Here is a 22,329-nt window from a genome sequence, read left to right as displayed (position 1 = left end):
CCCCTATTGACCTCGGGGCTGCTCCCTCCAGAGCTGGTTTCCTCCACTCTCTCCCAGTGTTTCCCCCTGGTTCCACGGCCCTGGGGGAACTTCTCTGGGAGACAGAGTTGTCGATGCAGAGCCAAGGGGAACTACTGAAACTGCCTCCTCCCCGACCCTCGCCTCTGCCCCCCTCTCCGCCCTTGTCCCCTCCCCCCCGCCCCTGCTGTCCCTGACTCCCCTCCACGGTCCTTCACCCCCTGCACCACCCTGGAGATCTCGGAATAAACCCAGACAGGCCGAGTTCACAGAGGGAAATCCACTTCCCTGCATCCTCGGGCCCATCCTGCATTCCACCTCAGCCCCTGCCTACCACCGAGAGCCCCACACCCTATGCAGGTGAGTGGGTGGGTGCGTTCCATGACCTCTGCTTCCTCTGTGGCTCACTCCCTCAAGACCTGCGTGCCAGGGACTGACAGTAGCAATATGTTTGTGTCTCTGTGTCTCCTGGCCTCTGTATGCGTGCGTGTGCCCTTCTGCCTGCACCAGACTGTCAGCCCCCTCAAAGCAGAAATGGTATTACCTCCCCACCTGCCTCCTCCTCCCTCTTTCTGGTCCCCAAAACCAGGCCTCCAGTGCCTAGTCCCCACCCCACTCACCCTGAGAGGGTAAGTGTTCAGGCAGACTGTTGGCTGAAAGACTGGCTATTCATTCATTCCTTCATTCAGTTGTATTTATTAAGCACTTACTGTGCATAAAGCATTGTACTAAGCGCTTGGGAGAATTCACTATAACAATAAACGGACACATTCTCTACCACAGCGAGCTCTACCTCATTGCATTTGGGGGCAGCAGGGAACAGAAGGCCCCCTGCCTGGTCATGGCCTGCTAACCCCTGGCTGCAGTGGACAGCCTCTTACCCTGCCCAGCACACAAGAGCCAGTTCTCCTTTCAGGCCTGGAAGAGAGGGCACCCCTAGATCTTCCTTTCCGTCCCCAATCCCATGACCCCAGAGCCCCCATCCCCCCAATCCAGCACTGGCTCCTCTCTCTTCCAAGCCTGAATTTTCTGCTTCCATTTCCACCTTCTCAGAACCCTCAACCCCCACCCTGCTTACAGTTGGGGTGGGAAACCAAGGCCCAAGGCCTCCCTGAAATGGGGAAAGCTGTGACCTACAGCTTCCCTATGCTGGGGCCCAAGGAAGGCCATGCCCACCCAGCAGTGACCAGATAGCGAGGGGCCAGACCACCCAGGAGGGTGCTGTGGGGGAAGCCATAGCCAGCCATGGGCCAGTGCAGGCCCTCATGACAAGGTACTCTCTGGTGGGTGAGGGGGGGGACCCCGAGACTGCTGGGGCTCTGTGATGGGGATGGGGACTTACTCACTTCCCACATGCAGCAGGACCTGGTACTTGTTATGCCAGGAGGCACCTTCATAGCAAGAGTAGTGTCCGCTCTGGGACAGGTCCACGGCCCGCAGGACCAGGCGCGAGCCGTTGAGGTGCGACGACTCGATGTCCGTGCCGTTGATCGTCCAGGAGACTGCCGCGTCCCAGGCCATGGTCCCGCACTGCAGAGTCACGTCGGTGCCGAGCCGCTCGTACTGGACGTGGGTGTCTGGGGAGGAAGGCAAGTCGGGACATCACCCTCTGCTCTCACCATCGTGGCCAAAGACTGAGGACGGTACCCCTCCCGGCTTGGGCCACTGGTGGCCTCCCAACCCACTAGTCCGGCCCCCAAGGAGATGCGGGAGGGCTGAGGCCCCGAAATCATCATTGGGGGCAGGGCTGGGCCACTCCACAGCCCTGACTTTCCCTCCTCTGAAGTATTTGACGGGCCACGCAACTGTCCAGAAATCTACCACCACCCCTTGAACCTGTAGCTCTGCTTGGCTGGACAACTCCCTGTGGGAATGGATTCCTCCCATTCTCCACCCACTGGTTTGGTTTGTTTAGTTTGTTTTGAACCGACCCCCTTCACCCTCTGAGGGGGTCCCCTCTTCCTGAATGTGTGGGATTTGGTGGATGGCAGGCAATCTGGGTTTGCCCTGTCCATACCCATCATGGTTTTGTTTGCTTCAATTATGTTTCTCAGTCTGTGCCTATCCAGGTTGAAAAGTCCTAATAGACCATGCCCAGGAGGAGCTGACAGCCTGGTAGGGGAGATAGAACACATGTGCGCGTGCACACACACACATACACACACACATGTGCGTGTGCACGTGCACCTCCTTCCCTTCCCCACAGCACCTGTATATATGTATATATGTTTGTACATATTTATTACTCTATTTATTTATTTATTTATTTTACTTGTACATGTCTATTCTATTTATTTTATTTTGTTAGTATGTTTGGTTTTTTTTTCTCTGTCTCCCCCTTTTAGACTGTGAGCCAAATGTTGGGTAGGGACTGTCTCTATATGTTGCCAATTTGTACTTCCCAAGCACTTAGTACAGTGCTCTGCACATAGTAAGCACTCAATAAATATGATTGATTGATTGATTGATTGAATTCAGGGGTAGAGAGAAAGCAAAGAGGAGACATGGTCCCTGTCCTCACTGGACTGATGATCTGTTGGGGGAGACAGGGACCAAACATTCATTCCATCATATTTATTGAGCGCTTTCTGTGTGCAGAGCACTGTGCTAAGAGCTTTGGACAGTACAATATAACAATAAACAGACAGGTCCACTGCCCCCAAAGAGCTTACAGTCTAGAGGATAAAATTTACTTGGCAATGTAATACCTTGGGCCAGCTGGCACACAGCTAGTGCACGCTTTGATGCCACCTCTCCTTGGACCCCTCCAAGGACAGTGGGGTCGTCAAGGTTCCCTGTTTGATCCTGGTCCATCCCTGGCATCCCTGCCTGGGTCCAATCCAACACAGCATCACCATCATCAGAATGTACTGAGAGCCCAACAGGGGCAGAGCACTGTAGTAGGAGCTTGGGAACACACAAAGTAAGGGTAGGAGACCCAGTCCCTGCCCTTGAGGATTTTACAATCGAATGGCAGAGGCACTTTCACATCCAGCAGAAACTCCTTGCCTTTGGCTTTAAAACAATCTTTCCCCCTCCTACCTCACCTCATTGATCTCCTGCTACAACCCAGTCCACACACTTTGCTCCCCTAATGCCAGCTCACTCACTGTACCTCTATCTCATCTATCTCTTCAGGGACCTTTTGCCCATGTCCTCTCTCTGACCTGAAACTCCCTCCCTATCCACATAAGCTAGACCACCACTCTCCCCACCTCCAAAGCCTTATTAAAACACTCCCCTAAGACACCTTCCCTGATTAAGCCCTCTTTTTCCTGACTTCCTCTCCCCTCTGTATTACCTAAGAACTTGGATCCGTACCCTTTAGACACTAAATGTTCATCCCAGCATCAGCCCCACAGTACTTAAATGCTTATCCGTAACATTTATTGTGTGTGTCTGTGTGTCTGTGTGTGTGAGAAGCAGCATGGCTTAGTGGAAAGAGCCCGGGCCTGGGAGTCGGAGGACCTGGGTTCTAATCCCGGCTCCATCAGTTGTCCGCTGTGTGGCCCTGGGCAAGTCGCTTCACTTCCCTGTGCCTTGGTTTCCTCACCTGTAAAATGGGGATTAAGACTGAGAGCCCCAGGTGGGACAACCTGATTACCCTGTATCTACCCCAGTGCTTAGACCAGTGCTTGGCACATAATAAGTGCTTTAAAAATCATTATTTTTATTATTTGTTTGTGTCATGTCTTTCTCTCCCTCTACACTGTAAGCTCGCTGTGGGCAGGGAATGTGTGTACCAAAATCTACTGTATTGTAATAATTATTATTATTATGGTATTTTTTAAGTGCTTACTATGTGACAGGCACTGTTCTAATCATTGGTGTAGATACAAGCAATTCAGGTTGGACATGGTCCCTGTCCCATGTGGGGCTCACAGTCTCAATCCCTATTTTGCAGACGAGGTAACTGAGGCACAGAGAAGAGAAGTGACATGGCAGACCAGTGGCAGAGCCAGGATTAGAACCTATGACCTTCTGACTTCCAGGCCTGGGCTCTATACACTACGCCATGCTGCTTCTTAGAACTTGTACTCTCCCAAGTACTTAGTACAGTGCTCTGCACACAGTAAGCATTCAATAAATACCACTGAATGATTACTAGTGAGTCATTTCTCCTATTCGGCCTGCATATTCATTTTGTCACCAAATCCTGTCAGTTCTACCTTCACGCCACCTCTAGGATCCCCTAAGAATGAGGCTAGCTGGGGTGAGAATAAACCTATGTCACCCTCTGGCCCCACCCTTGTGGCCTCCTCTCAGAATGCCCAGTTAATTCAAGATGAAAGCACATCTTTTTGGTCTACTCCTGCCAACAAGGTAGGAAAGTGTAGCTGGAATTCCCAGGCCCACCTCTGGAACTCCAACTGCAGTTGGGAATAGCCTTGGCTACCTGCCAGTCTTTGGTACAGTGGCAGTTTGAAATCATGCAGTGTACATGGAGCAGCAGTTCCACAGCTTTCTCTCCGAGTTCCTTCAGAATTCTGAGGTGGGTGGCAAATGGATCTGCTAATTGGTTTACAATTCTGCTGTTCAAGACTGGGTCCCCCTCTAGGCTGTAAGCTTCTTGTGGACAGGGAAAGCACCTAGCAACTCTGTTGTATTCTATCAAGGAGTTAGTACAGTGCTCTGCACACAGTAGGCACTCAATGCATACCACTGATTGATTGAAAGAATCCACCCCTTCTTGTCTACCCAAGCAGCTACGATGCTGACACAAGCTTTTATCATATCCCACATTCATTACTTTGTCAGCCTCCTCAGTGACCTCCCTGCCTCCTGTCTTTCCCCACTCCAGTCCATCTTTCACTCTCCTGCTCAGATCATTTTTCTACCAAACAATTCAGTCCATATTTCCCCACTCCTCAAGAACCTCCAGTGGTTGCCCACCCACCTTTGCATCAGACAGGAACTCCTTACTTTCAGTTTTAAGGTACTAAATTAGCTTTCCTCCTCCGATCTTGCCTTGGTGATCTGTTGCTACAATCCAGTCTGCACACTTTGCTCCTCTAACACCAATCTACTCAGGGTACCTCAGTCTCATCTATCCCATCGCTGACCCCTTGCCCACGTCCTTCTTCTGGATTGGAACTCTCACCCCCTTCATATCGGACAGACAACAACTTTCCCACCTTGAAAGCCCTCCTAAAATCATATTTCCTCCAAGAGGCCTTCTCTAATCCTTCATTCCCCCATCTGCCCTCCTTTCCACATCATATATGCACCCCTTAAGCACTTTGATATCTTCCCCCTCATAGCCCCACAGCACTTATCTTTATGCTCTATTTCCTTTCTCTGCAATTTATTTTTATGTCTGTCTCCCCATCTAGACTGTAAGCCCCTTGTGGGCAAAGATCACATGATGATGATGATGATGATGATGATGATGATGATGATGATGATTTTTGTATGTGTTAAGCACTTGCTATGTACCAGGCACAGTTCTAAGCACTGGGGTGGATACAAGCAAATTAGGTTGGACGCGGTCCCTGCTTTTAATCCCCATTTTACAGATGAGGTAACTGAGGCACAGAGAAGTGAAGTGACTTGCCCAAGGTCCCATAGTAGACAGGTGACAGAGTTAGAATTAGAACCCAGGTCTTTCTGACTCCCAGACCCCTGCTCTGCAATAATAATAATAATAATGATGATAATTATGGTATTTGTTAAGCACTTACTATATGCCAGCCACTGTGCTAAATGCTGGGGTGGATACAAGAAAATCGGGTTGGACACAGTCCCTGTTCCACATGGGACTCACAGTCTCAATCCCCATTTTACAGATGAAGTAACTGAGGCACAGAGAAGTGAAGTGACTTGCTCAAGGCCACACAACAGACAAGTGGCGAAGCCGGAATTAGAATCCATGACCTTCTGTCTCCCAGGCCTGTGCTCTAGCCACTACTCCATGCTGCTTCTCTATCCACTAGGCCACACTGCTATCTGCCATTTTTTTTTGTATTGTACTCGCCCAAGATCTTAGTACAGTGCTCTGTACCCAGTAAGCTGTCAGCAAATACTATTGATTGGTAAAATGCCAATGGTAAGGATTCTGGTTTAATACAGAGAAAACTGAGCAGCCACTGGAAATTTTGGAAGAAGGGAATGACGTATTTTAAATGGCATTTGTGGAGGGCGATTCAGATGATGGCAAGGCTTAGGACAGGCTAAAGGAGAGGTTGAAGGCAGGGAAATTGGTAAGGAAGTCGATGTGGTAAGCCAAACCACAGATGATTCAAACACACACCAGTGTGGTGGCTGCAAATATGGACAAGACGAGGAAATAATCATCTTCAGACCTCAGTGACTAGAGTGAGAAGGTCAAAATCAAGAAGGTGCTGAGGAGAGAGGGCAGGCAAGAAGTGGGGCAATGGGAAGGGAAGTGGGGAGACAGATCCATGGCTGGAAAACGTGGTGGGGTTCCACGGGTGGGACTTATCAGCTTGAGCCTAGATGGAGTAGTACATCAAAATAATAATAATTGGTTGAGCATTTACTATGTGCCAAGCACTGTACTGTGCACTGGAATAGATTCTAAATAAACAGGTCAGGCTCAGTCTCTGTCCCACACGGGGTTCAGTCCATGGGGGAAGGGGAACAGATGTTGAATCCCCATTTTACAGATGAGGAAACCAAGACACAAGGAATTTAAGTGACTCACCCAAGGTCACACTACAGGCAAGTGGCAGCGCCAGGATTAGAATCCAGGACCCCTGAGGCCCAGTTCTGGGCTCTTCCCAGCAGGCCACAAGCTACTCTGTCCACACTGCATCATGTACAGAGGCTGGGCTGGGACAACAGGCCTGCTCAGGATGGGGTGGGGTGGAGGAGAGTTCTGGGGAGGAGCCTGGGGGAAGCAGGTGAGCAACAGACAGTCAGAGCAGGAGGACGAGGTTGAGAAGGAGGAGGGAAGAGCCCAAGAGCCTAATCCAAAGTGGAAGGAACTCCCCTAGGAAGTTCCAGTTACCTCGGGATCAGAGCAAAGTGCTGTTCCTGTGGGAGAATGAAGGCGAGATAAGGAAGTGTGGGCAGAGCTAAAATGTCGGGAGGATGATGGGGAAACCAAACTAAATGCTTGCCAGGCACTGCTACCACAGAAAGTGGGAGAGTCCATCCCAGACAGAAAGCCAGGAAAAGAGGAAGGGGCCGTGACAATTAGCAACTGTCTGGCCCACTGAGCCCTGCTGTCGGCCGGCCTCACTAAAGGGCCAGTCCTGAACAGAGGCCCGAGCTTCGGGTGGCACACCACATCCTTTCAAGGGCATTCTCCCTTACAGTCTGCCCTGTTTCCCTTTTGCTGCAGAATTCAGTGGGATTTCTCTTTTCTGTCCTCAGGGGAGGGGGAGAAGAGCTGGTTCTCCTCCTCATCTTTTTCCTAACCCCACCCCCAACTGTTAGAGGTCATTCTGTCCAACCCCTTGCCTCAGGGACTGTGAGATTTGCCAGGGAGAGAACTCAGACTCCTTCAGCCAGTGGAGCAACTCAGTCCTCCCTTTGTCTAGAACAATGCCTACCTCCACTATGCCCCGGGACTAGAGGCTCCACCCTGCCTTCAACTGTGCCCCTGCCCTGGGCCTGGCCCAGAGTGGGCGGGGAAGGGTGGCTGAGGGCACTGGACTGGGTAGGCTGGAATAATTTCCTGGGGGAGTGGGGCACAGCCTCCAGTCCAATTCTCTGGGACTTTTAATCCTTGATTGGCCAAGACATAGCTTGTTGTGGCCATACAGGGAACAAAAGGCACAGGGGAAAGGGAGGGAGGGTGGCATTTGTGATGAGGAGTAAGGATTGGGTGGAGGGGAGGCTCACTTGGCTCTCTGGCCCTGCAGACCCCCAAGGCTAGCTCCCTTTCTCCTCCACCACCCCAGCCTGCCATATCTGTCCCCTCCCTCTCCTGGTCTGGTCTCCAGCTGGGCCAGGGTCAGGGGGAGGGAATGGGGTAGTTGGAAGGCCTGGGGCTCATGGGTGCCCAACAGATACCCTCTGGGCAGAGGGCAGAACAGTGGGGACTGGAGCAAGGGGCTGGAACACCAGGAGCTGGGAGCTGGGGGCCAGTTAGACCAAGAGACCTCAAGAGGGCACCTAACAACCACCAGCCCCTGCATCCTTTGGCTTAGCTTCCAACTTCAAGTACTAGAGACTCAAACAGTCTGGATTCAGGGAGACCTTGGAGGGTAGAAGGTAAAGGGGAGGGGTACGGTCTCAGTGTACCTGAAGTGAGGTGGGTGGGTGACCCTTTCTGCTACTCACTGTAATCTCAGTCCCCAAAGAAAGAGGGTATGTGGGCAAGGATTGTGTGTACCAATTCTATCATTATTGCATTCTTCCAAGTGCTTTGTACCTTGCTCTAAACAAAGTAAGTGCTCCATAAATACCATTGATTGAATGATTGAGTGGGAGTATTCATTTATTCATTCAATCATATTTATTAAGCACTTACTGTGTGCAGAGCACTGTACCTAGCCCTTGGGAGAGTACAATACAACAATAACCAGTCACATTCCCTGCCCACAATGAGCTTACAGTCTAGAGGACAGAAGTGAGAGGGTGTTTGTGTGAGTATTTGAATGATTGTGAGTCAGTATATGTGCATACATAAACTTGAGAGTGAATGAGTGAGTGAGTTTTGTGTGTGTGTGTGTGTGTGTCTGAATACAATGTGTCATTGTATAGGCAAATCTATGCTTGGGAGCATGTTTGTGTGTATATCTCTGCTTGTTTGTGTGTGAGCCTGTAAGTGAGCAAATCTTGATGTAAAGATGCCAAGGGGAATGCAGGCTGTAGCATGCCAATGTATGCATATGGATTTGTGCATCTGAGTGTGTGTCTTTGAGTGTGTCAGTGTTTATCTGCGTGAGCATATGCGAGTCTGCATCTTGGTGTGAGTATGAGTCTATACATGTGTGTGCCCTTGAGGGTGCGCATGTGAATGTGTGTGTGTGTTTGTGAGTGAAAAATATGTGTTTCCAACAGTCTGGAAGCCTGGCTCTGAGACCATCCCCCACAGTGCCAGTTCCTGCACAGTTCATTGCCCCAATTTTCTCATTTAAAATATTTTCCAAATGGATCATCCCCTGCACGTGGGCTGACCCACAACGGAGAGCCTGGCCCGCACGGACCTTGTTTCCACTGGATTTCTGCTCCTCAGGAGGCTGCTGGGATCCTCCAGAAAAGCTGCTTGACCACTGAACTCTTGTCCCTTGCCCCTGCACCTGGGCACTGAACTCCCTTGAACCTGCTGCCACCTGAGTACTCTGCCCCCCACTCCCTGCTGCAGCCTAGACACTGAACTACCTCATCCCTGTCATGGCATGGACACTGAGCCCTCCTGTCCCTGCCACAGCCTGGCACTGAACCGCCCTATCCCTGATGTCACCTGGGCACAGAATGTCCCTGTCTCTGCCCAGGTACTGAACTCTGCTGCCCCTGCCACTACCTGGATATTGAGCTCCCCTGTCTCCACCATCACCCAGCCACTGAGCTGTCCTGTCCCTGCTACCTCCTGGACAGTGAACTCCCTGCTGCCGCCTGGGCACTGAATTCCCCTGTCCCTGCCAACACCTCAGCAAAGAACCCCCTATCCCTACTGTCAGCTGGGCACTGAACTCCACAGTCCCTGCCATCACCTGGACACTGAGCTCTGCCTGTCCCTGATGCATCCTCACCATTGAGCCCCTCTGTCCCCACCACCTGATGGAATCTCCACCTTCAGTGCCCCACTAACCCTACCCTCATCCACTCCTCCTCTCCCATGAGCCCAGTGCCATTGCTTGTGGACCCTGATGGGACTCTGATACAAGGAGACATGGAACATGTAGTCAAGTCAGACCCCAAGACATTTATTAAATCATATTTATTGAGCACTTACTGTGTGCAGAGTACTGTACTAAGCACTTGGGAGAGTACAATACAACAATCAAGACACATTCCCTGCCCACAACGAGCTTACAATCTAGAGGCATTCATTCATTCAAGGCACACAATGCCTCCTCCACAATCTCCCTGGCCAACTGACCACCTATCTCTACCTCAGGTTCTGTGGCTGTGAGGGACACCTGGAGCCATGCCACCCTTTCCCAGGGCCAGGATGGGGCAAACCCCACCTGACTCTTGGCCTATCACTAGCTATGGATTGGGGGACAAGTATGGAGTAGTGGATAGAGCGTGGTCCTGGGAATCAGTAGATCACGGGATTAGACACTTGTCTGTTGTATGACCTTGGGCAAGTCACTTACTTCTCTGGGCCTCACTTCCCTCATCTGGAACATGGGGATCAAGACTGTGGGCCTCATGTGGGACAGGGTCTGTGTCCAACCTGATTTGCTTGTATCCATCCCAGTGCTTAGTACAGTGCCTGGCAATAACAAATACCATTGTTTATTATTATCATTATTATTATTGAGTTGGCTGAGCCCACATGGCTAAGCACTGGGGATTGAACATGGACAGAATCCAAGTTCTGGACTCCACTCCCGGCCCCCAACCCCAGACATGCCTGGGGCATTTGTTTCCAGCAGGCAAGGTGTGGGCAGTCAGCAGTCATGATGGCGGTGGATCACTGCCACTCTCCTCACCCCACCTGCCAGAAACATGATAGAAATCCAGCTCCCTGACTCAGTTTCCTCCCCTGGGAAAATTTCACCCCATCCCTTCCCAAGCCTGAAACCCTCTTTCTGCAGATGAGGCTCAGAGCTGATTGGGGTGTGATGGAGGGAGGGTGACAGGTCAGGTGTCTGTCCGTCAGGCAGCCTCCCTTCCCCTCCAGCCCCACGTCTGCTCCCCAGGTGGAAGCCGGAGGCCCCCCACCCCCTAGACGGCAGAGCGGAGCACGGACGGCAGAGCCGAACAGGAGCCGACATCCTGCAGCTGACACCTGCCTCAGCCCAGCAAAGCCCAGCGAAGCGGGGTGAGGAGGCAGCCAAGACCGAGGGGGTGGAGGCCGGGGGGGGGAGGGGGGGAGCTCCGAACCACTCTCCTCCTCACCGCCCTGGGGGGGCCTCCCACGAGACTGACCGTCAGGGGGTCTCCGCAGCCAAAACCAACACGAGACCCCCAGAGCTGTGGGGGTGGGAGGGAGCACCTGGCAGTTCAGGGCGCATGGGAAATGCAGAGAGCCATGGGTGGCAGGGGGCATTTATAGGTTAGGACGAGGTAGGGTGGTCTGTCCAGCCTTCAGAATGGGGGCGGGGGGCCAGGGCTACCCTTTCCCAGCTCGTGGATGAGGGGGTTGCACGGAATGGGGTTCCACCTCAAGCTCAAGGCACTGTTACCACTTGCTCTGGGGCCTGGCCTTCTGGAAGCAGGGAAGCAGTATGGCCTAGTAGAAAGAGCACAGGCCTGGGAGTCAGAAGGCCTGGGTTCTAATCCTGCCTCTGTCACTCATCTGCTGTGGGACCTTAGGCAAGTCACTTCACCTCTCCATGCCTCAGTTACCTCATCCGCGTATGGGGATTAAGACTGTGAGCCCCATGTGGGACCTGGACCGTGTCCAACGCGATTAGTTTGTATCTATCCCGGAACTTAGTACAGTGCCTGGCACAAAGTAATAAATATCATGTGGAAAAAAGAAATAAAAGCGGGGGCCTGGCACCCTCTGATCTTTTCTTCTGGGCTCTTGGAGGTATTTCAGGGTGAGCGCATGATAGCCTCCTCCCCGGGATCTATGCTAAAACTGTCCAGTGGACAGCGACCAGACTCCTCCCTCTCCCCTGCTGAAAGGCACAGGACATTTGTCTCCTCCTCCAGGCCCCGGGGACCGCTCCTGTGTTCCCTGAGTTCTCAGAAATAATGGCTAGTGGCTCTGCACTCACATCTGCCAATTTGTTAAGTACTCTAGGAAACATGCCATTAGGCTCTACTGACTTAATTACATCCAGCTTATTTAAGTACTCTCCAACCATTTCCTTCCCTCTTCTAAGCTGGCTTTCCATTGCCCCCAGCCCAGAACACCTTTGCAAAGGCAACTGGAAGATGTTGCAAATGGCTGTTTCTTGCTGTCTCTTGCAGATTTTCCTTCAATCCATTGATCACTCAATCACTGGTAATTGTCAAGTGCTAGCTGTGTGCAGAGCACTATACTAAGCACATGGAAGAGTACAGGCCTGGGAGTCAGAGGTCATGGGTTCTAATCCTGACTCCGCCACTTGTTCGCTGTGTGATCTTGGGGAAGTCACTTCACTTCTCTGTGCCTCAGTTACCTCATCTGTAAACCGGGAATTGTCCCACATGGGAAAGGGACTGTGTCCAATACGATTTGCTCATATCCACCCCAGCACTTACTACAGTGCCTGGCACATAGTAAGTGATTGACAAATACCACAATTATTATTATTATTGCAGTACTGTAGAGTTGGCAGACCTGATCCCTGACCTCCCAGAGCTTTCGATCTAGTGGACACCTGTGTGGGGTTTGGGAGATGGACCCTTCCTGACCCTCCCAGCCACAGGTGGTCCCCAGCCCTCACCTGCTGTCAGTCAGTTAGTCAATCAATCCCATTTATTGAGTGCTTACTGTGTGCTGAACACTATATTAAGCACTTGGGAGAGTACAGTATAACAATATAAGGCACATTCCCTGCCCACAGTGAACTTACATTCTAGAGGACTGCGGTGGGGTGCCAGGACCAGTGATGCCCCCATGACCATGGGGCAGAATCTCTGCACACCACCTGGGCCCATGCCATGCTCTTCTGGCCCAGACCCTCTGGAGGGAGGGACAGAAGGCCTGGTCACTGAGTCAGCATCTTTTCTTCTGTAAGCAGGGTGTGTTCCAGGCTGGAGTCAGGATTTTTGGCAGGACCTTCAGAGGGTAGAGCTGCCGACTGGGAGTGCCAGGCCCCCAGAGCTTCCCTGCCCAGTGTCCAGAGCCCCAGCACCCGGCCAAAAGTCCTGCTCCACAACCCAGTCACCACAGGCTACAAAGTATGTGTGTGTGGCAGGGGCAGAGGTAACACTATGAGTGTATGTATGAGTGTCTGTGTGAAAATAGCTCTGTATGGTTTATAATGGTATTTGTTATCCACTCACTATGTTCCAGGCACTGTACTAAACCCTGGGGTGGATACAAGCTAATCAGATTGGACACAGTCCATATGGGACTCATAGTCTTCATTCCTATTTTCCAGGTGAGGTAACTGAGGCACAAAAAGTGAAGTGACTAACCCAAGGTCACGCAGCAGACTAGTGGCAGAGCAGGGATTAGGTCCCAGGACCCTTGACTCCCAGGCCCATGCTCTTTCCACTAGGCCATACTGTTTCTTACTGTATGTTTGCCCATGATGTGTGTGTGTTTGGGAACAGGTATCTGTGTTACTACGTGAGTTTATGAGGTCTATATGAGGGTCACTGTATCTACGTGTGTGTGAAGAGGTTTTTGTGCTAATATTTGTGTGTGTGCATTTGAGTGTTGGGGTGTTCTATGTGTGCGTAAGTGTGCCTCCAAGAAATGAGAGTGGGACAGAGCCTGGCTCAAGGTAGAAATTTGAGGGTGTCCTAGCACTGAAACACAAGGGGACAGGGAGTCAGGGGTCCTGGGTTTTAGTACCAGCTCCACCGCAGTCAATAAATCAATATTTACTGTACACAGAACACTGTACTAAGCACATGGGAGAGTACAGTACATGAAAGTCGGCAGTCACGTCCCCTGCCCATAAGGAGCCAAAAGCCTAGATGAGGAGATGAACATTAAACTAAATGACACATAAGGGCATAAGTGCTGCGGGGTTGAGTTTTGAATGAATATCAAGTGCATAGGTGACATGGGAGAGGAAGTAGGGAAAATGAGGGCTCAGTTGAGGGAGGCTTCTTGGAGCAGTGGTGATTTCAGGAGGGCTTTTAAGGTGGGGAAAGTGGTGGTCTTTCATATGTGAAAGGGTAGGGAGTTCCAGTCCAGAGGGAGGACATGAGCAAGGGGTGAGAAATGAGATGACAAGATTGATTGATTGATTGATGACCAGAGCTCGTCCTCCAGAATTATATCCAGGGAACATGTCTGCTAATTCTGTTGTATTGTACTCTCCTATGTATTTCGTGCAGTGCTCTGCACATAGTGAGCACTCGATAATACCACTGATTGATTGATTAGAGGAATGAAGTATGTAGGCTGGGCTGTAGAAGAAAATCAGTAGGGTGAGGGAGGAGGTGGCAAGCTGATTGAATGCTTTAAAGCTGATGGTAAGGAGTTTCAGTTTGATGTGTTTCTGTTTTTTTCCACACCGGCGGTAAAGTGGACGGCTACCTGTGGAATCGCTGGCAGGGGGAGCTTGGAAGACAGAACTCATTTTGGGCTCTGCCATATTTACGAAGGGGAAGAATATGAGGAGAAAGTATATTGGGAAACTCTGAATAGAGAGAGATTGAGGGAGGGATGGAGAGACTGAGGCTGAGACTGAAGGAGGGAGAGACTGAGAGATTGAGAGGGGGAGAGACAGAGAGAGACACCGTGGTTGGCAGCGATGGGGAACTAAGGCTCCAGTCCAGAATAATCAGACTACCATCAGGACCACTATGCTGCCCTCCCTCATTCCCTCCCAGCCTTGCTACCTAGGCTGCGTCTCCTTCCTTCAGAGGGTGGCTGTGCATTGGTTGCACGGTGTAGTGGATAGAACACAAGCCTGGGAAGCAGAAGGTCATAGGTTCTAATCCCGGCTCTGCCTCTTGTCTGCTTCATGATCCTGGGCAAGTCACTTAACTTCTCTGTGCCTCAGTTACCTTATCGGTAAAATGGGGATTGAGACTGTGAGCCCCATATGGGACAACCTGCTTACCTTGTATCTATTCCATCAATTAGAACAGTGCTTGGCACATCGTAAGTGCCTAACAAATGCCATAATTATTATTAATTATTATTATTTTTTTAATGTGAAACTGAATGGGCAACTCCTGGAGGTTCTTAAGGAGTAGGGAGACATGAGTAGAATCATTTTTTTAAGAACTTGCCTGCTGCATGACCTTGGACAAGTGGCTTACCTTCTCTGGGCTCCAGTTTCCTCATCTATAAGATGAGGATTCAACAACCACCCTCCCTCCCTCTCCAACTGTGAGCCCGATGTGGGACAGGGACTGTGTCCAATCCGATTATCTCATATCTACCCAAGGGCCTGTCAGAGTGCTTGGCACAGAGTAAGCTGTGATTCAGTCCCATCATCATTAGCTGGCCCTTCCAGCCACAGCCTGGTCCCAACTAGGCAGGCCTCCCACTGGCATCAGATGGTTTGGGATTCAACCCCAGAACTCAGAAGCTTTTGAGCAGGGCCAGAGGTGGTGGAGAATGCCAAGAGGGGAGGCCTTATCTGAGGAGCTGTGACACCCGGTTATAAAAACTTCCTACCCTTGTTCCCTCGCCGGACCCCCCACTGCCGGGGCTCCCCAGGACTGAGATGCCAGCTGGGTGACTCTCCCATCCCAGACTCCTGGGACCGGAATCAGCCAAGGCCTCCCAGGGCCGGGTTGGAGGGGCTCAGCCTGGGGCCTTCTAGACTGTGAGCCTGTTGTTGGGTAGGCACTGTATCTGTTGCCGAATTGTACTTTCCAAGCACTTAGTACAGTGGTCTGCACACAGTAAGCGCTCAATAAACATGATTGAATGAATAAATGACTGCCTGGACATGTGCCCAGATCCCAGCACTGTTTCTGTTGCTGATGATGATGGCATTTATTAAGTGCTTACTATTTATCAGGCACTGTTCTAAGAGCAGGGGTAAATACAAGCTAATCAAGTTGGACACAGTCCCTGTCCCACATGGGGAACACAGTCTTAATCCTCATTTTACAGATGAGGTAACTGAGGCAAAGAGAAGTGAAATGACTTGCCCAAAGTCTCACAGCAGACAAATGGCAGAGCTGGGTTTAGAACCTGGGTCCTTTGGACTCTCAGGCCCATACTCTATCCACTAGGCCAGGCTGTTGCTTTCTCCCTTCCCTTTTTTGTTATTACTATTATAGTTATTACTAACAATAAAAATAGTAACTGCAGTGTTTAGCATTTACTGTGCACCATGCCCTGTATTATGTGCTGGGGAAGATACAAGGTAACCAAGTCTGACACCACCCCTGTTCCACATGGGGCTCACAGTCCAAGAAGGGAGGAGAACAGGTATTTCATGCCTATTTTACATATGAAGAAACTAAGGCCCAAAGAAGTGAAGTGATTTGCCCATGGACACCCATCAGACAAGTGGTAGAGACAGAATTAGAACCCAGGTCCTCTGGCTCTCAAGCCCATGCTCTTTCCATTAGGCCACACTGCTTCTTGTTACCCAGCTCTGGAACCTCTTCCTTCCGTGATCTCCCCCACTGTTCCTTGAACCTTCGTTGGGGCATCACCTCCTCCAAGAAGCCTTCCTTGGTTAAGGCACACACCTCCCCCTCCCTCCCCCCCGAAACTCCACTCATCCCCATGCCCACCCCACAGGGTGGTTGTGCCTAGGTTTTCTGTATCACAGGCGGGGCTATCCTCCAAGCTATTAGGGCTCTCCTCTCAGACTGCTCCTTCCGGAGGGCAGGGACTATGTTTGGTGCTCCTCTGTCCTGTCTATCTTTGGGGTTCAGTACAGTGGGTGTATACACGTGTGTGTGTGTGTGTGTGTGCGTGCGCGCGCACGCATGGGTGTATGAATGAGGGCAAGCGTGTGCTTGTGTTTCCCCCAGCAGGCAGTCAGCCCCTCCATAGCCAGGCCTGGGTCCCCATCCTCTGACCCTCCCTCCTGCCCTCAGCCCAGTCCTCAGAGACACGTGGATGGACCGACGGAGAGATAGTCGGATAGATTTGACCCCCGGCCTTTCAGCTCCCTGGCCACTCGGAAGGGTGGACGGAGACTGTGCACTGCTTGGACGGCTCCCGGCCGGGTGATTCACAGCAGTGTATTTCTCCGGGAGGAAACGGCCGTAATTAAGAGTCATCGCCAGAGTCTGAGCCATGGCCGTCCCGGCCCTAATCTGTTCATTAAGGAAGATCCACATCCGCCGGCGCCTCGCTCTGTTTGCTCTGCCGGGCCCGTTCCCTCGAGTCAGCAGCTTCGCTCTCCCGACAGGGAAAATCATTAGCGCCGAGCTTTAATTAAGAGATAACAGATGGGCACTGCAGGACAGGCACTCCATCACTTGCCAATAGGGGTCCCGGCCGCCGGGCTGGAAACTCCGCTCTGCTGGGGTGTGACCAGGCCCCGGGTGGCGAGTGGGCAGGAGTGGACCTGGGCAGCAGGGGGTCCTTGGCCTTCTGAGAGGGACTGCTCACGTGGGTTCTGCTTGGGTCTCCCACATCCTCCCGGGGTCGGGAAATCCCCAAACCAGAGCGGTGGGCCCTTCTCCTCCTCTAAGTCCACCGGCACATCCCCTGAACCCGTCTTGAGCTGAGACCCCTTCTAGACTGGAGCCCATTTTTGGATTTTTGGATTGTCTCTATTTGTTGCCAGATTGTACTTTCCAAGGACTTAGTACAGTGCTCTGCATGCACTAAGCGCTCAATAAATACAATTGAATGAATCAATGAATGAATGAATGAAAGACCCCCTGCCTGCCCACAGCACTTCACCTCACCCCGAGCTGGCCACAGACCTCTCTGGCTGCAGGGCTACAGCAGGCCCTCTCTTGCCCTCTTCCCCACAGCACCCTTCTCCTCCCCTGAGTCCACAGCTGGGTGTTCGGAGGGAAGGACAGGGAGTGGGGGGGTGGGGGGAGGGGGAGGCTGGGAGGCAGACAGGGGGCAGGAGGGGGGCTGCACAGACAGACGCCTGTTGCAGGCTAGTGCTGGAGGCCCTGGAAGGTTAATGGCGCTTGGAGAGAGAGGGAGAGTGAGAGGGATTTTATGGACTCATGTGAAGGCTGGGGAAGAGCATTAGGCGGAGATTTACAGTCTGGAAGTCCCCCTGCCATGGCAGGGTGGAGGAGAAGAGGAGAGGAGAGGGGGAGGGGGACAGGGCAACAGGACCCCACCAGGCCAAAAACCAGAGAAAGGGAAGTCAGGTCTAAGAGGCAGTACTGCAGAAAAAGGGCAAGTGGGGAAAGGTGGTGGCAGGCAACCTCCCACATAGGAAAAGTCACGATCTGGGCTGCTGGTCAGTCAGGAGCCATAATGCCCCATGAGTGCAGCTCAGCAGCCCTGGTGACCAAGGGAGGCAGGTGGGATGCTGCGTCCTGATTCAGACCCCTTCCGAGGGCCCGGGACAGATTTTATGGGTGCCCCAGGCCCCCTCTCAGTCTCTGAAGACTGGAGAGATGAGATGGGGCAGGAGGGTTGACCTGGGGGATGGGCATCTGTGAGCCACCCTGACCTTTTTCTTGGGGAATGGGGTGGGGGGGTATTCATTAAAAGCTTACTATATGACAGGCACTGTACTAAGTGCTGGGGTAGATGCAAGTTAGGTTGGACAAGGTCCACGTCCCACAGTTGGGGCTCACAGTCTTAATCTCCATTACACAGATAAGGTAACTGAGGCACAGAGAAGTGAAGTGACTTTGCCCAGTGTCACACAGCAGACAAGTGGAGAAGCCGGAATTAGAACCCAACTCCTTCTGACTCCCAGGCCGGTGCTCCACTGAAATTGGGCCTATCCACTGTATCCCCTGCCAGTCCCAGAGCTCCAGGGTCTCCCAAAGGAGCTCCAGATGGAGTCAGATGGAGGAACAGACCTCACGGTCCAGGGCAGTGTACTGACCTATCTGATCTTAGGACTCAGGCTGAGGGGAGACACCTCCTCCTAAGGCAATCCCATCCGGGGAAGGAGTTGGGGGGTAAGGCTGCAGAATTCCCTGCCACATAGGAAGGCTGCCTGACCAACAGACAGTGCACGGGTCAGCCCGGAGCCCTATGGCAGTTCCACGGGAAAAGTGGGATCTGAACTCGGCACTTCTCCCGTGGCCGTGCAGCCTGCGCTCTACATGACTCTGCTCGGGAGGAAGCAGCCAGAGTGAAAATTATCTTTGGCAAGCGCCAGTCTATTTACATCATCCCCCAGCTTCCTGCCACTGCTCAAATAAAATTAAGACCCCAGTTTGCGCTCCAGGCGCCCCCCAACTGGGCACTCTGTACTCACTGCTTCTGGCACCTGCTACACCCAGATCATGATCCCAGGTCGGTGCTCCCTGGTCAGCGCAAGGCCACAGCAGTCCAGGTCCCGAGCTGGGGCACCACTGCATGTCCTCCCTGAGTGTGGAGCTCTGCTAGGCCCTATCCCACCTTTCCATGGCTGCTCTGCCTCGTCCCACCCTGCCCTGCCCTCCTCGAGCTGAGGCTTCATGAAGAAGGTGGTAGCCAGGACAACATTCCTCTAGGTGCCAAGTCCTGTGGGATGAAGGGGGCAAAGAGGCATCCAGCATAGCTGAGTCAATCCGGGGGACGTGGGGGGAGGGGCTCGGAGGGAAAGGAGTCGGGGCGGGGACAGAGGAGCAAGTGTTGGCCCAGGCTGCCCACCTACAACGCTGGGATGTTTGTCACTTCCTGGCAGTCCCCAGGGGCACCCAGACACACACACACACACACACACACACACACACACACACACACACACACACACTCAGTAAGGGGAGAACAGGCAAGCAGAGAGCAGAGGCAGAAATGATACCTCTCCTCAAACCTGAGCAAATCCGGGCCTGTGGGGGAGAGGGGCAGAGAGAGTCTGAATGCAGGGAAGTTATTTCTTCCTTCATAAACACAGGTCCGTGGACAAAAAATCGAACATGCCCCCCAAGAAGGGCCCAGGCACGTGTCTTAGGACAGCATTCTCTGTCTCTATCTCTGCCTCTGTGTCATGTCTGCTCCCATCTCTATCCTCCATTTCTCTCTGTCTCTGCAAATCCCTTCATCCATTCATTCATTCAGATGGATTTATTGAGTGCTTACTGGGTGCAAAGTACTGTAATAGCACCTGAGAGCATACAATATAACAATAAAGCAGATGCATCCTCATCTCTGCCGTTCCATAGCTCTGTGTCTCTCGTTCCCATCTCTGTCCCTCCATGTCTCTGTCTCTCTGCTTCCCTGGGCCGTGTTTCTCCCTTTCTGTGATTGCTGTTTTCACATTTATTTCTCAAACTGAAGGATCCTGCTCTGCCGGGCCCAGTGTCAGCACTGCTTGTGGCCAAACTCTTTCTATTCTGCTCCTAATCACTTGGGGTCCCAGGTCGAGACCCTGGTGCCCACCTGCCCTGAGGGGAAGGGATGAGAACTGGAGCCTTCGAGGGAAGACAGGAGACAGAGAGGCTCTGCGAAGAGGCTGCGAGCGGGCAAAGATGTCAGACAAGTTCATCCCATGAACGTAAAGGGAAGGGAGTCTTGAACTCATCCATGAATGGCCTGCACATCAGGCCAAGCTCAAAGCCAATCCTGCTCCGATGACCCCTGACCTCCAGCTGTCAGCTGATGATGCCTGACTGCGAAAGCCTCTCTAGCCAGGATTGCCGGCCACCATCATGTGGCCCCTCCCCACCTTCTTCCTCTCTCACACCCACCCCTAACCTCACTCACCACAGCCCAGCACTTGGAGCCCTGAAAGAGCAGCCCCCCACAACTCACACATTCAGCCCCCTCACACAGCCTTTGCCTTCCAGGCTGATGACAGCGTAGTGAAGGAGACCCACCTCACACAGAAAAACAGACCCATCAACCTTCTCATTGACCTCCCTGGTTTCAGTCTCTCCCTGCTTCAGTCCATACTTCACTCTGCTGGCTGAGTCATTTCTCTAAAATTTGTTCTGGGTCCTCAGAAACCTCTAATGGCTGTCCAGTCACCTTCACATCAAGGAGAAACTCCTGACCTTAGAACAGTGCTTGGCACATAGTAAGCGCTTTACAAATACCATAATTATTATATAAGGCACTCACTCAGCCTTCTCCCCTTATTTATCCTCACTCCTCTCTCTCCACATCCTAGCTGGCATGCTTCACTCCTCTCAAGCCAATTTACTCCCTGTTCTTCGTTCTCATCTCTCCCACCACCAACCTCCTCTTATTCACACACTCCTCCCTGCCTGGAATCAATCAATTGTAATTTTTGAGTGCTTATTGTGTGCAGAACACTGTACTAAGCGCTTGAGAGAGTAGACTATAACAGAATTGGTATACACATTCTGAGCCCACAATAAGCTTACAGTCTAGAGGATTTTCTCCCCTCTTCTCATACAGCAGACTTCTACTCTCTCCATCTTCAAAGCAGTTCTGAAATCACATCTCCTCCAGGAGTCCTTCCCTGATCATTATCTCACCTCCCCATCCTATTTCCCCCTCAACTCCACTTCTGCACCCTTAAAGCACTTGGAGGACTCACTGTCTCTCCAGCCATCTCTCACCATCTCTCTCACCATCTCTCTATCTCTCTCTCACTATCTATCTCTCACCATCTCTCTAGCCCAACATGCAGCACTTACACACATATCTTTAAGCTCCGTTGCTTCCCCAACCTGTAATTTACTTCAGTGTCTGTCTCTCCCTTTAGATTGTGAGCTCTTTGAAGTCAGGAGTTATGTTTGCTTATTCTGTTGTACTCTCCCAAGAGCTAGTATAGTGTTCTGCATCATGTAAGTGCTCAAAAAACACCCTTGATTGACCGATTCAGTTAGTCAATCATATTTATTGACCACTTACTGTGTTCAGAGTACTGTACTAAGTTCCTGGGAGAGTACAATATAACAGTATACAGACTGACTGCTAGGATAAGTCCAAGAGCGAGTGAGCCCAACTTTTGCAGCATGGACTTCTTTTCCAAACGGCTGCCATGGACAGGGTGAGCTCTGCCTGGCGAGGTGTTTTGGTGCCCACCCACCCTGCCGCCATTACCACCACCACCACACTACTCCCACGGTCCAACTGGATGAGGCCCCCCCCAGGGAGCAGCAGCTGGGCTGGTCAGTCCCCTAGGTCAGCACCTGGAGCAATGCCTGGTTCATGAGGGCGAGGCCCAGTCTCTCCCACTGGCTCACGGACCACTTATGGACTCTGGACCCCGGAATGCTCCCATTTCTCAGAAAGCCACCATTTAGCTCTGCCACACTCCACCTGCACAGCAGGAGGATTGGGGGAAGGGGAGAGGGGACGTAGGAGGGAGGGGTCTCTTCCCCTCACAGCTTGTGCAGCAACAGGGAAACAGCATGGCTCAGTAGAAAGAGCACAGGCTTTGGAGTCAGAAGTCATGGGTTCAAATCCTGGCCCTGCCAATTGTCAGCTGTGTGACTTTGGGCAAGTCACTTCACTTCTCTGTGCCTCAGTTACCTCATCTGGAAAATGGGGATGAAGACTGGGAGTCCCCGTGGGACAACCTGATCACCTTGTAACCTCCCCAGCACTTAGAACAGTGCTTTGCACATAGTTAGTGCTCAATA

At 51.9% G+C, this 22,329-nt stretch overlaps 1 protein-coding gene across 6 annotated transcripts in view; it reads right to left on the bottom strand.

Annotated features, from left to right (window-relative positions):
• Window positions 1–22,329, bottom strand: part of CNTFR (ciliary neurotrophic factor receptor) — a 205,154-nt gene that overhangs the window by 72,073 nt on the left and 110,752 nt on the right. For all 6 annotated transcript variants that reach the window (XM_038744404.1, XM_038744401.1, XM_038744405.1 and 3 more), the window contains one exon: window positions 1,365–1,595. In XM_038744404.1, coding sequence (XP_038600332.1) covers window positions 1,365–1,595 — 231 coding nt within the window. The remainder of the gene's footprint in view (window positions 1–1,364; window positions 1,596–22,329) is intronic.

This window comes from Tachyglossus aculeatus, chromosome 3, assembly GCF_015852505.1.
Source record: "Tachyglossus aculeatus isolate mTacAcu1 chromosome 3, mTacAcu1.pri, whole genome shotgun sequence".
Lineage (NCBI taxonomy): Eukaryota > Metazoa > Chordata > Mammalia > Monotremata > Tachyglossidae > Tachyglossus > Tachyglossus aculeatus.
Note: the sequence above shows the minus strand (reverse complement) of the source record. Positions and strands in the feature narration are given on the sequence as shown.